Below are 14,702 nucleotides of genomic sequence, written 5' to 3' on the forward strand. Positions count from 1 at the left end.
AAAGATAAACACGATGTTTGTTATATGTTTTAAATAGTGCAAAACACTTGAAACCTTGATGCCCACTAAAATATCTGAGGATTTGTTATTTGGAGACAATATTTTAGTAACAGAATATTTATCTGTCTTTGGAAGCTATGGCATAATCCACGCTGGTGGGGTGGGGAAGTACCTCAGTGACTGGATCCTGCATGGAGAACCTCCTTTTGATCTGATAGAATTGGATCCCAATCGCTATGGAAAATGGACAACACCTGAGTATACTGAAGCTAAAGCAAGAGAATCGTATGGATTCAATAATATTGGTAAAGTTCATATTTACTATTGTCAAAAATTTTTTACTCTTGTCTACAAGTGTGTACACAATTGACACAGTACCTATGAGTTTAGGTTTTTTTTATGTAGAAGTACTGCTATTTATTCAGCCACTGATTAGCTAATTGAATTGAGCATGAACTCCACCTTACTCTTTTTTCATTTTTTTTATCATTTTATGTATTGAATCACCATGAGAGCAGTTACAAAGCTTTCGGGTCTAAGTCTTGGTCATACAATGAAACACCTGTACCTTCACGAGTGCCCATTCTTGACCCCCAACAACCCCAGTTTACCCTCATCCCAAACCCTCCCCCTACCTGTGGGGCAGATGATTTCCACATTACTCTCTCTCTCTACTTTGATCACATTTAATATTTTGACACCAGATCCACCATTATTATTTGATATTTTACTCCAACACTCAGATCTGCTGAAAAGGCAATAGTAGACAATTTGTTTTCTACTGCTGGTTATGAATAACATGATATCGCGTGGCTGCAGTAGTGGCTATGAGATTTTGAAATTCCAAAAATTTAACTTTAAATCTGGAGGGATTTCTGCCAAAACCTGCAGGGTTCCAAGATTTGTTCCTGAGTCTCTGGAATCATGGCCGTTAAGCAGCTTGAACCAGAAAGGCCGTTCATGAGCGGCGACTCGGGGTCTTGTTGGGGTGGGGAAGAAAGGGTCGGCTCCACCCCCATGAAACCTATTCCCATCTGGGTTGGCCCAGCGCTGGTAACCCACTGCAGGGACTGGCTGCATTTCTGCCAAAAGCCGCTGGATTTCAAGATTTGTTCCTGAGTTTCTGGGATCATGACAGCTTGATCAGGAGCCAGAAAGGCCGTTCATGGGAGGTGACTCAGGGTCTCATTGGGATAGGGAGGAAAGGGCGGCTCCACCCCCATCCCATGAGGCCCTGCGTGTCTTGTCACTGCAAGTTCAAACCTGACTGTCCAATGGCCTCTGGTGGATGGTGGCCACCGAGCTTCCAGGGGGAGCAGGTGGAGGGACAGTATCCTTTCCCCACTGGGTGGCCCGGAGACAGTAACCTACTGCATGATCAGGACACATTTCTGCCAAAAGCCACTGGGTTTTAAGATTTGTTTCTGAATATCTGGGATCATGGCCATTAAGCAGCTTGATCAGGAGCCAGAAAGGCCATTCATGGCCAGTAATTCGGGGTCTCGTTGGGGTGGGGAGGAAAGGGCTGGCTTCAACCCATCCCGTGAGACCTTGCATATCTCGTCACTGAGGGCCCAAACCTGACTATCCAGTGGCCTCTGGAGGATGGCGGTCACTGGGACACCAGGGGAAATAGGCCAAGGCACGAAACCTATTCCCACCTGGGGTGGCCCAGCGCCGGTAACCTACTGCAGGGACTGGATGCATTTCTGCCAAAAGCCGCTGGGTTTCGAGATTTGTTTCTGAGTCTCTGGGATCATGGCCATTAAGCAGTTCAGTCAGGAACCAGAGAGGCCATGCCTCCAATTATATAGCTGAGCCAGAGGTGGTTTGCGGGTGTGTCTCCCACATACCTAACTTTTGGCCGTTTACTTTCTTGATAAACTTTGCCCCAAGTTTTTGGGATCTGGCCAAAGGCACAGCAGCAGTTTTGGGGTATCTGGAAGTCTGAAGGCGCCATCAGGCTGCTGATGCACTCACCTCACAGGTACAGATTGACCAGCTGGTGGCATCATACCCCCGAGTTTAGGTATTTTTAAAATCAGCTCATGGTGCCTCTAAGACACAGCAAGGAATACATATATGTATGCATACATCTAATATGTCAGGTCATTAGATTTTTTACTTTATCCTGCACGAACAATATAAATAGCAGCTAAGTTACACACAGACACACAGACACACACACACACACACACACTCCTTTATCCTTTTTTCTATAGATGTTGTTTTGGCAGTGACTGTGTGTTGTATACAATCTTACTTGTGGTATTTGCACATTTAGTTGTGGTGTTAATACATCTTCTGGTTATAATGCTCACCAGGGGCTATACCCTGTTTCAGGTGCCATGTCTCACACACTGCTGGCTGCCAGGCTTCCACTAGCAGAGCTGGGGATCTCAGACCACAGAGAGGCCAGGTACAAGCAGCAGAGTTGCCAGGATTGTGCTTGGTAGTGCAGTTGTACTAGGAATCATACCCTGGTCTCATGCTTAGTAAACAGCAGCCTCAGCTACTATGTCAACTCCTGGCCCCAGTTTCAAGTTAAAAATTTTAAAACAAGTTATTTATATATGCGTGTGTGTATGCTTCTAGATCTTAAGTAATATGTTTCTACTTTTCAGAATCCCTTTAAATTATTATATAGTTGTCACTGTCACTGTCCTCCCGTTGTTCATCAATTTGCTCGAGTGGGCCCAGTAATGTCTCCATTGTGACAGTTGTTACTGTGTTTGGCATATTGAACACGTCATGGGGAGCTTGCCAGGCTTTGCCGTGCGGGTGAGATACTCTCGGTAGCTTGCCAGGCTCTCCGAGAGGGGCGGAGGAATTGAACTCGGGTTGGCCATGTTGGCTGCTTGTAAGGCAAACGCCCTACCCACTGTGCTATCGCTCCAGCCCATATAGTTGTAGTTCTGTGCTATTTACAGTTTTCCTTTGTTTTCAGTTGGTTATCCCAAAGAAGAACGGTTTGCTGGGAGACCAACTCAGCGAGTCAGTGGGCTTTATAAACTGCTGAAGTCAAAGTGTTCTATGGGGTTCCATGCAGGCTGGGAGCAGCCACACTGGTTCTACAAACCAGGCCTGGACAATCAGTACCGGTAAGTGTAAGTGTCAGTAACACTGCCTATGGGGCAAAATGATGAAGGTGGAGTGGAGGAAAGCAGGAAAAGGATTATTTCCACCATTATTTCACTCAAAGAGCACTGGTCCTTTTCTTACCAAAGTTATTTTCTGAGAGTAGAGGAATTCCTCTAATCCATATGAAACTGGCTCACATCTAAGACTCCTGTTAGTCTGGAGAGTGCTATTACTAGCTGGGTGAAGACTCCACTTGTCATCTTCCTCAAACTGAGAGGATCTTTCCCACATCCTCTAAATTCTCAAGTGGTTTCAATTGGTTCCTAAAGATTTGTTGTGGTTTTGGATGATTGATGGAATCACATAGTATTATACCAGAAAATAGATTCACATCATTGGTATAGGAATATTTGGATTTTTCAAGGAATAGCTTAAAGAAATCACTTTTTTATAATTTATCTGAACAGAGTTGTGTAAATTACATGCACTGGTGATAAATTTTGGGGGGGAGGTGTCATTTACTTGGCATTTGGAGTTAAACTAAAATACAAATCATATCACTAAAACAATTATCTGAGTTCTTCTAAAGCACAACATGATATTGTTGTACTTGGGAATAATGGATTTTTTTTCTGCAGAGAATTCATTAATTAAGAGAAAACAAATAGCAAATATTGATATTAAGCTATTTTTTTCCTAAACTGCCATTTGGCTTATTTGAACAGATTTTAATATCTACTTTAAGACTGAATCTAAATGGCACAAAGCACTAGAGAGGGCTTGTTGTTGATGAGTGGAGTTGGGCTTAGTAGGCAGCCGATCTAGATTATCTGGGGACAAAACACTGCTTTGATTTTTCCTAAATGACTCAGATAAATCTCTTCCATGCTTTGTGCTACTTGGACCTGGCGTTTCTTCTACCATTTTAATCATTAAACTACTGAAAACTCATTTCTCAGACTTAACATCCTACTCTGAAGTTAAATGCCACATTAGCAGTCCACTTCATAGTGTGGAAAAGACTTGCATAATGAGTCAGAAGACCTTTGTTCCAGGGACAACTCTGTCATTAACTATTGCAAAGGCCTTAGCTGTCACTGTGCTTTTGCTCTAAATGTTGAAGACATTGGACCTTACTCACTTCAGGTATGGAATGTAAGCTTGAATACCACACAGAGCCTGTTAGAAATGTAAACTCTTGACCCAACTCCAGATGTGCCTCAGAACCTGTCTTTTAATAAATGCAAGTGATTTATATTTCACTGGTATTTGAGAAGCTCTGGGCAAGGGAGCTCCACTGCTATATAATCTGATATAATTAAGTTCTGTAAAATGGTAGCTTCAAAGTGCTCCCTGGATAATTTTAATACACAAGCAAGGTTGAAACTACAAGCATGATTGACTTCTAAGCTCTCTTTGAGATCTAAGAGCCCACATGCTCTATCCATTAATAATTCATTTACTATGAAATAGGGCAAAAGGGTGAATGAGTAACTTAAAAGACTAGATTTCAACAGATATATACAATTTGCAGAGCAGAATGGTAGGTTGCTCTTTAAATATTTTTTCCTCCCATATGAACTTTGCTGAATCAGCAGTTTTCAGCCACCAATTCACGGAGCAGTGCTGGTCTGCAGCTATAGAAAGATTAAAAAACACTCTTCTAGAGGAACAGAGTTTGTTAACTCTCCGTATTCTCTACTTTTCTGAAAACGACAGTATTTTTGTGATACTAAACATTGTGTTTCAGGCCAAGTTTTCGCCGCACAAACTGGTTTGAGCCTGTGGGCTCTGAGTATAAACAGGTTATGCAAAAAGTAGGGGTGATTGACCTGACACCATTTGGCAAGTTTAACATCAAAGGTCAAGACTCCGTTAGATTTTTGGACCATCTCTTTGCAAATGTCATTCCAAAGGTAAATAACCTTACAGGGGTACAAGGTCCAGGATTCTTAACTCTGTTTTCCTCCCCATCCTTGATCCTTAAAAATGGTATTTCAGTCTGCCTAATGGTTTCTGTATGAATATTGGAACTCATTAACTTTTCTATTGGCTTATTGGTTAAGTTTCATATTTAAATTTTTTATTGAATGAAGTTTTTATCAAAGACAGCATGACTTTGTTTAATTAAATAAGAACTGAAAAATCAATGAATGTGCACTTTTATGACAAATCATTACAATCATTTTAATGGAATACTTCAAAGTTAATCTTGGGTTTAGATTTATAATCACACAGTTAATATCAATGATGAGATTCAGATGTTTTTCATTGTTGAAACATACATTTTTATTTGCATGCTGGTATTTAAATCTAATATTTTTATTTCTGGGGTAGTTTAATTTTTTAATTATTTTTATTAACTTAAATAACTTAATTTTTTAATCATTTCTCTTGTGTAGGTGGGTTTCACAAATATAAGTCACATGTTAACACCAAATGGTCGTGTGTATGCTGAGTTGACTGTTTCTCACCAGTCTCCTGGAGAGTTTCTATTAATAACAGGTTCTGGATCAGAACTTCATGATCTCAGGCAAGTACACATCTTCTTGTATCCTCAGTTAAGTCCATCTTGCACTGAGTTTTTCTTTTACCAGTAATAGTTTAAGTGCAACTTTCATTCAATACACTTCATCGTAGCATAGAAAATTTTTTTTTAACATGAAGCAAAATGGTTTATTGAAAGAAATTTAGAGATGTGTGTGTGAGAGAGAGGAAGAGGGAGACAGGGAGGAAGGGAGAGACATGTTTAAGAGAAAAGATGGACTTGAAAAAGCAAGGAAGTTTATAGAAAATTATGTGAAGCTCCCTGTAACCCAAAAAACTCTCAAAAGGTAATCATCTCCCCAAATGGTTTACATGTTAGAGTTTGGATAATAGTAACTCCTAATTATTAAGCAACATCAATGTGCGAGACTCTTATACATTATTTCAATTCTTTATCTGTCTAGCTAGTTTGCTAGATATATAAGCTACATATTATTGCAGTTGAGGAAATTGGAACTTGGGTTATAGTAACTTGTTTGAGCCAATCTTTTCAAATCTGATGCTAACATTTGTTCCACCACTGTAAACTGTTTCCCTGAATTATGTTCACCTTTCCACACTTAGTATTCTCTGGTGCACAGCTGCGTCTCAATTGTTTACCTGCCAAGTTGAATCTTAAGTCTATCTATCTTTAGTCTATTCATCTATTGTGAAGTCTTTAGTCTTCAGTCCAGCATTTCAAAAATTTTGAATATTATTGTTTAATAAATGTTTTATTCTGACTGCTTCTCATTATAGCTATAAAACGATATAAAATTATGCCCTTTAGTCCAATCTATAATGAAACTCTATTAGTGCCTTAGCTTTGTGTATACCCAGATGATTACTTTACGATAGAATTGCATAGCTCCACGATGAAAAAAATACTAGCAATGATCAGGGTCCAGAGATGTAACTCAGCAAAAGAGTGCCTACCTTGTATGCATAAGGCCCTGAGTTTGATCCCCAGTGATGCCACATGTAATCCCCAGCATCAGCCTCTACCAGCATGCAGATTCCTGGATTATCAAAACCAACTATGTGACTTCTGACACTTCAAAAAGTGAAAACCCCCATACCATTACAAAAACAGTGATATATGTAAGCATGTATGTATGTAGATAGATAGATAATCAGTCAGCCCTTCAAGTGGATTTCAATAATTCCTAAGGAATTAGAGTTATTTTTTCCTTGCAATTGTCAAAGCAATTATGTGCCTTGTGGTGAGCATTATTAACCTTTAGCAGCACAATGTGCCTCCTGTGTATTAGTATTAGAGAAAATTGGGGTCTAGATTAATGTTCCAGGATTGACTCATCAGTCTAGATGCAATAGGGCTGTCACTACTAAAAAAATGTGTGGCAGAGTTCATCTGAATTCAAAGATCCTGCATTGTGAAACATAATTCGCCAATTTATAACTAGGTTGATTTAAGGAGAATTTGCACAAATTAACATCCCCGGGACTCAGTTTCCTAGTTAAAGCTAGGTAATTATGTAAATTGATACTCTGGGGACTTCCTGGTGAATGTAGACATAATGTCAGCAGAAATAATATGATCATATTTAGGCAAGACTTCATACAATGTTTGTGACTCAAATACAGATGGATTGAAGAAGAAGCAATCAAAGGCAAATACAATGTTGAAATTAAAAATGTAACAGATGACATCGGTGTCCTTGGAGTTGCAGGGCCATATGCAAGAGAGGTTTTACAGAAACTGACCTCTGAAGATCTAGGTGAAGATGTTTTCAAGTTTCTTCAAGTTAAGTCTTTCAAGGTTTCCAACCTTCCTGTCACTGCTATCAGGATATCTTATACGGGTAAGAACTAGAAAACAACCTAAAATGTGGACCTAAAATTTTAAAAGAAGCGATAAAAAATGTGTGTGTGCATACACATTCTCTGCTGTCAATGTCACTTGGGGGGAAGTTTTGTCCTGCCCTGCTCTTAGATAATTATGTCTGTTCATTCTTCATTTGAAAGTTACTCCAGTGATTTCCAGGTATTGTACCCATCCCATAGTTGTTGGCTATTTGGTACCTGGATTAAAAAAGTTAGAATAGTTGGAAGGGGTAACAGAATATCCAGGCCTGCTGACTCTCCAGGAGCATTCAGGTTGATGTCCCACAGGAAACCTAGTTCCCAGGGACCAACTCAAATGTAATCAGGTACCTCTCTTTGAACATGATCACAATCCACCTTCCATGCCAGACTGTAAGTACAGAAGGGACATCTTCACAGAATTCTTGAGCCTGTGCATTGTCCATATTTAATACAGAGGAATGAATGGAATTCTGTTCTCCTTTGGTGCTCTGAGCCCTAATTTCCTCCAGACATCCTTGTTCCTTCACAGGAGTAGTGTCCAGACATTGGTTTAGTGCATGTTATTCATGTTCGGGCTGAGTCCTGTAAAAAAAACATTGATGGAAAGTTAGGATCACTTTGATTGTGGCAGGGAAATGCAATAGCTTTGTACATAGGTACCATGGACTATAGCACTATTGTAACCATGTTATTTAAAGCATAATGAAAAAAACCACACATTAATATTAGACATCCACATTGGGGAGTAAAAAGAACATACAGAGTTGAAGGCTAACAGCTCTATATTAAGTGTTGGTTTCACCTCTTTCTACCTTGTATCCACTTACCCTTGGCAAAATTTTGGCTAGAATAAAACATAAGCTGAAAGAAAATTCAGTGGACTTTTGGGGGTTGGGTTTCATTCCTTTTAGTTTTATCCATCTATAATTCTGACAATGAATGAAATAGCCACATGGGGAGTGGGGTGTGTGTGTCTGTGTGTGTCTTTAGATACTATGACTATCTTAAAATGAAGAGTAGTTGACTATGTATTTATTAATTGTGTTTTCAAGCCTTTTGATTCTTGAGCAAGGAATTGGGAGGAGGGTAAGTAACCAAATCCTCAATTCTATATTATAGTAAAATATGCCATGTTAATACAACATTATAAGGCTGAGGTCAGGGGTCAAGACAATCTTCTGTATAATAGACTTTTTTGACTTGCAGTGTCCTGAATGTTGTCTTTTGGATGGTAGACCGTATGGGGCACAAATGTTTATGTGAATTGGAGACTTCTTTGTAGTGGGCTTTTGTTACATTTTTTTAAAAAAGTTCAATATCTATAAATAGAATCTCCCCACTCACTTATATTTTGGCTAATGCATGCTAATCCTAGCAATGATTATCTTTATTCTGGTGTGACTTTGTGAATTTATTTCAGGTGAGCTGGGATGGGAACTGTACCACAGACGAGAAGATTCTGCAGCCCTTTATGAGGCAATCATGAATGCAGGCCAAGAGGAGGGAATTGACAATTTTGGAACATATGCCATGAATGCCCTGAGACTGGAGAAGGGGTTCAGAGCCTGGGGTTCAGAGGTTTGAAATGCTGGCACTTTTTTTAAAAACTGATATATAGGGGCTGAAGTGATAGTATAGCAGATAGGGTATTTACCTTGGGCATGGACAACCCAGGTTTAATCTTCAGCACCCTCATATGGTCCCTAAAACCTACCAGGAGTGATCTCTGAGTGTAGGAATAAGCCCTGAGCATTGCTAAATGTAATCCCCCCACTCCCCCCCCACACAAAGACCAAACCAAATTCTCCCCAGCTGATATTTATTGTATCTGGTTCTTTCTTTTTTCCCTGGTTTTAATTGCATTAACATTGACTCTGGAAGATAGAGAACTTCTGTATTATTAAGTAACTTTATTTGATTAGAGGAAGGCATATTGGTTTTCCAGTTGAGTATTTAGTGGAATTTTGACACCATGTTTGTTTTTCCTTATTTGCTTCATATTTGCAGAAAGACTTGGACATTCTCTCCACTTGAGGGAGTTGTGTGTGGGGCCAGACCTGTTTAGTGGGAGGCTGTCCACTCCACAGGATTCAAGAACCACTTTGCACCTACTGTTTTCCATCCTGTCCTCATTTACTTCTTATGGTGCATCTCTCTTTGGGGGAAAATATCAAGTTTTCTGGGATTGACATTCAAGCATGTGTTGGTCTAATCAATTTTTAATGGAGTCTGGATTTTCTACTTATAAATTTTATACCATTTTCATAAACTTGGTTTAACCTACCTTCTCAACTCTCCCAAAGCAGCTATTACTGGTAATTCTTGCAAATCAGTTAGGCGTCCGGTTAGTCCTGTAAATGCTCCCAGTTCTACTACACAGAAGTCACACAATCTGCTTCAAATTCTTTTCTTCCACTTATCTCCAATATCGCAGGCTCTCTTTGGACTCTCAATTTTGTTTTTTTGAGGGCTGCAGGGGTGCACCCAGCAGTGCCCCAGGCTTACTCCTGCCTCTGCTCTCTCTCCTGCCTGATGGGACTCAAGGGACCATATTTGATTCTAGAGATTGAACTGGGGTCTGCCACACGAACCAGCTGTCCTATCTCTCTGAGTTGTCTGGTCTTAATACTCCAGAATGTGTGTGTCTGTCTGTCTGTCTCTCTCTCTATATATATGTATATAATTTATATATGTAATTTATATATATGTATAGCACAGTGGGTAGGGCATTCGCCTTACAAGCGGCCAACATGGCTGACCCGAGTTCGATTCCTCCGCCCCTCTCGGAGAGCCCGGCAAGCTACCGAGAGTATTCGATATGCCAGACACAGTAACAACAAAGTCTCCAATGGAGATGTTACTGGGCCCGCTCGAGCAAATCAACGATCAACGGGAGGGCCTTTACCTTTTTTAAATTACAAAACAGATAATTTTTTATGTAGGAGTACTGCTATTTATTCAGTCACTGATTAGCTGATTGAATTGGGCAAGAATTCCTCCTTACTTTTTTAATTTTTTATAATTTTATTTATTGAATCTCCATGAGAGCAGTTACAAAGCTTTCAGGTTTATGTCTCAGTCATACAATGAAACACCCGTACCTTCACTAGTGCCCATTCTCCACCACCAAAAACCCCATTCTACCCCCATCCCATGCCCTCCCCCTACAAACCAGATAATTTTTATCCCATGGTTATCATAGCCCTTGGAGATAGCAAATAAGGTGCCTTGCATTTGACAGGATGACTGTAAATGGCGAGCAAGTGAGCAGGAGCAGCCTCTGGAGTCACTGAAAGGAACTTCTTTTTATTGCAGGAAACTTGCTCTATTAAGGGATTCTCAGTCTATAAATGGACTTTTAATGAGGCTGCCTCAAGGAGAGAAATAGAGACCAGCTCTTTCCCACTCTCCTCCAGTTGCCAGCTTGGTCTCCCTCCATCCTTGCCTTTCACGTGCGGATCTTCTCTCCTTCCCAGCCCTAGAAAGCGTGGTCTCCACTGAGGACCTCCGATTTCTCAGCAGTGCCAGCGCGCCCTCTAGCGTCAGTTGAGCAATCACACTAGATAGCTTCCTTTTAATTTTTGATTTGGAGTCATTTTCAAATACTGAGCTGATTTTTAAAAAAACTAATTTTAGAATTCAGATCTATTAGCAATTATGAAATAAAATTTAATACAGTATAATATATTTTATATTACTCAACTGGTTTATTTGAATGATTGTCTTCTTGTGTTGTTTAGGGCCTCCATGGGGTGTTGGGAATGAAAACTGGGCCCCCTGCTTGCAAAAATCATGGAACTCTCTCTCTGGCCCAAGTTTGGCTGTGTTTTTATTAGGTTCTCTCAGAGAAAGGAGAAGAACAAAAACAAAATAAACGAACAAACGCTACCAACTTTAGGTCTAATCCTACATAGTAGCTTTCACTCTGACTTGAAGTATATTGTAATTTTTCATCTCTTTAGATTGAAAAGATTTAGATTCAACCTCTGTTTTTGTCCTTTTCTCTTTCCTGAACTCTTGGAAGCCATCTCCTATTATCTGTGTTCTCATCTACGTAATTCTTAGCTAATTATAAGTAATTATAAGTTACATAAAATATGTAATAATTTTCAGGTACAATTATGTCAAAGTATTACGTAAAAACAGATGAAAGTCCTGTTTCTTGAAGGAACATTATGTCATGATCACTGTCAGATATTTATTATACTAACAGAGCCATGGAAACAAACTGGGAATTTTATTTTTTTTTAATTTGCCATTTAGCAAACAGTAATAGTAGAAAGGCTACATTTGAATTTTAGTTTAAAAAAGTGCCTTCTCAATGCCTCTCTTGCAAAATACAGTACCCAAAAGAAAAGAGTGAGAACAAGGGGGAATGCCCTGCCACAGAGGCAGGGTGGGACATGGGGGGGACGGGAAGGTGGGAGGGATGCTGGGACCCATGGTGGTGGAGGATGGGCACTGGTGGAGGGATGGGTACTTGATCATTGTATAACTGAAACCCAAGCACGAAAATTTATAAGTCTATAACTGTACCTCATGGTGTTTCACTAATAAAAAAAATTAAATAATAAAAAAATGAATAAAAATAAAGGCTGGCAAGATAAAAAAAATGCCTTTGGGGCCAGTCTATCATTTTACTTTTCCAGAATATTTTCTTATTCAAAATTAAAATGTTATTTCCTATGAAAATAATAAAAGTAATATGACTAAAAAATAGACTCCTATAAAAGTAATGTGACTAAAAAATTTACACTTGTTGAAGATATAAAATGTGTTCTTGCCTTTTAGATGAACTGTGATACGAACCCCCTGGAAGCTGGGCTAGATTATTTTGTGAAATTAAATAAGGTATGTTGACATTCCTCAAGTGCACTTGAAATACATCTTCAAATGATCGTGCTATTTGGTGAGAATCTTGTTTTCAAAATGTAGCCAAGTGTGATACAGAGTAAAGGAGCTGAGCACAAAGTTGAAGTGTTGCTCAAGTGCGTCATGTAAAGCTTTTGTCAAAATGTGACATCAGTTTAAACTGAGACAGCGTGCTCGTGGGTATCAGAGAGCAGAGTGGAGCAATTTCAAAACCAAATCTACATTTGAACATAACAATGAGTAAAACTAAGGTGCCAGCCAACTTTCTTATACCTCCCAGGGATTTGTGGTCACACATTACCTCATCAGCATCACACCTTCACTGGGTGAATCCTCCCTGACTGCTCACAGCCTGTCTCAGCAGATCTGTTCATCTGCTTCCCAAGCAGTGTTTAGGATACCCGCCTGCGATTCTTGGCCATCCTGTCAGCAGTCCAGTGCAAGGGTACATAGATGTGATGCTGCTCGGGCTCTTGGTACTGGAGACACCTATTCCATCTGGCATTGCTGGGGCCCTCAGGCTGGGCACGGGTAATGCTTGTGGGGAGGGGTGGTGCCAGGAACTGAACCCATCTAGGTTATTTGCTGCAGGTGTCCTAACTCCTGTACTATCTCCAAGCCCTACTTCTTAAGCTTGTATGTGCAGCTCTGTTTATGAGGCAACGTTCTTTTTTCTCCCTACACCTGCAAACTGGTGCTGATCTTTGGACCAGTGGTTGAAGACCACTGGTATAAACAGTGACAACCAAGCTCAGTTTGAATGTTAATAGATAGTGATCTTTATCTTCAGCTTAAAATGGGTCTTAACCTGCAAGCCAATTGATAATAACATTGCGAAGGGAACCCCTACATTAGTGGCTCTCAAAGTAAGATCCTCAGTTCGTAAGTAACATCTGCATCACCCCCAACTGTTAGAAATGAAAAATTCTCCAGTTCCAGTCAGACTTACTAAATCTCTGAGGACCAAACCAAGACATCTGTTTTAATAAGCTGCAGCGAATTGTGATACATTTAAAGTTTGTGAAGGACTTTACCACACCACACCATTGTTAAGGGAAAGTATATTGTGAACCAGTTTTTACAGTCTTTTTTTTTTAATCTGTCCTACTAATATAAATGAGCAGGTCCCGGTGTTATGGAGGAATGTTTGGGTCCCTCCAAAATTTCTGTGTTGAAATCCTAACTCCCATGTGATGGGTTCTGGAGAGTGGCTTTGGAGAGTTAAGGGGAGGTAATTGGATTTGGATGAAGATGGCCCTATGGTATGAATGACGCTATTACGGAAAGAAGTGGTAGTCCCTGTCCATTGTGTCAGGACTTGGGAGAAAGTGGTCATTTGCAAGCCATGGAGAGGGTACCAATAGGGATACAAAGTGGTCACAACTATGATCTTGAACTTTAGAGCCTCCACAACAATGAGAAATAAGTTCTTGTTGCTTTAGCCCTCCTGCCTGTGAGTCTGTGTTGACTCGGGCTCCCTTTGCTCATGGCTCAGTTATTACATTTTGTTGTAATATTGTGGAGTAGCTGCTTGGAGTCCCTTTTATGTTGTTCTACAGCTAAATTATCTTGACATCAGTGATGATAAGCCAAAGCAAAGGGCTGTTTTTCCATGCTAAAGAAATATGTGGACAACATGCATGTGAATCATGCTAAGAAAGCTAATGCCCTGTATCCATTTTAACACTCAAACTAAGATATGAACATAAACATGTATATTTAGCATATTCAAATTTAGGAAAAAGAACCTTCTAGGTGTCTTAAAGGGACTGTCTTGCTGTACATTTTCCCCATGGCTTTTTATTTTTATGATGTGCCATTACGGTGCTGGAGCGATAGTACAGCAGGTAGGGTGTTTGCCTTGCACGCGGCCGACCCGGTTGGCCCAGGTTCGATTCCTCCGCCTCAGAGAGCCCAGAAAGCTACCAAGAGTATCTCACCCGCACGGCAAAGCCTGGCAAGCTACCCGTGATGTATTCTATATGCCAAACACAGTAACAAGTCTCACAATGGAGACTTTACTAGGCCTGCTCGAGCAAATCGATGAACAATGGGAAGACAGTGCTACAGTGCTACAGACCAGAGAAAGCAGGTGCTTGGAACTCGGGCAGTCCCAAGCAGCAGATTGCTCCTTCTGACAGCAGAAGTTTGTTTTGAACTGTTTGAAACAAGGTTGGAATAAATTTCCTGACTCTCGTAAGCAGTAAAGTTCTGTTGTTGGTCACCACTAAAGTAATTCTTTTGACTCGCTGACTGTAGTGTTGGGTATTATTGCTTGGATTCATGACAGAGATAAATGATCTTTTTTATGTTGAAATTGTATTTTTTTAAAACTCCCTTTATGATTAAAAGCAGCTGTGTTTTGTAAGGGTTTTTTTGTAACCAAAGCTTGGTTT

General features: G+C 40.1%; 1 protein-coding gene across 1 annotated transcript in view; it reads left to right on the top strand.

The window, feature by feature from the left end:
• DMGDH (dimethylglycine dehydrogenase) overlaps positions 1–14,702 on the top strand; it is a 73,813-nt gene that overhangs the window by 32,171 nt on the left and 26,940 nt on the right. Inside the window, exons 8-14 of the mRNA XM_056112661.1 lie at positions 136–305; positions 2,948–3,101; positions 4,832–4,997; positions 5,484–5,614; positions 7,213–7,430; positions 8,855–9,012; positions 12,226–12,285. Of these exons, the coding sequence (XP_055968636.1) occupies positions 136–305; positions 2,948–3,101; positions 4,832–4,997; positions 5,484–5,614; positions 7,213–7,430; positions 8,855–9,012; positions 12,226–12,285 (1,057 nt within the window). The remainder of the gene's footprint in view (positions 1–135; positions 306–2,947; positions 3,102–4,831; positions 4,998–5,483; positions 5,615–7,212; positions 7,431–8,854; positions 9,013–12,225; positions 12,286–14,702) is intronic.

The sequence above is a fragment of the Sorex fumeus genome, unplaced genomic scaffold (assembly GCF_029834395.1).
Source record: "Sorex fumeus unplaced genomic scaffold, SorFum_2.1 ptg000018l, whole genome shotgun sequence".
NCBI classification, from domain to species: Eukaryota; Metazoa; Chordata; class Mammalia; order Eulipotyphla; family Soricidae; genus Sorex; species Sorex fumeus.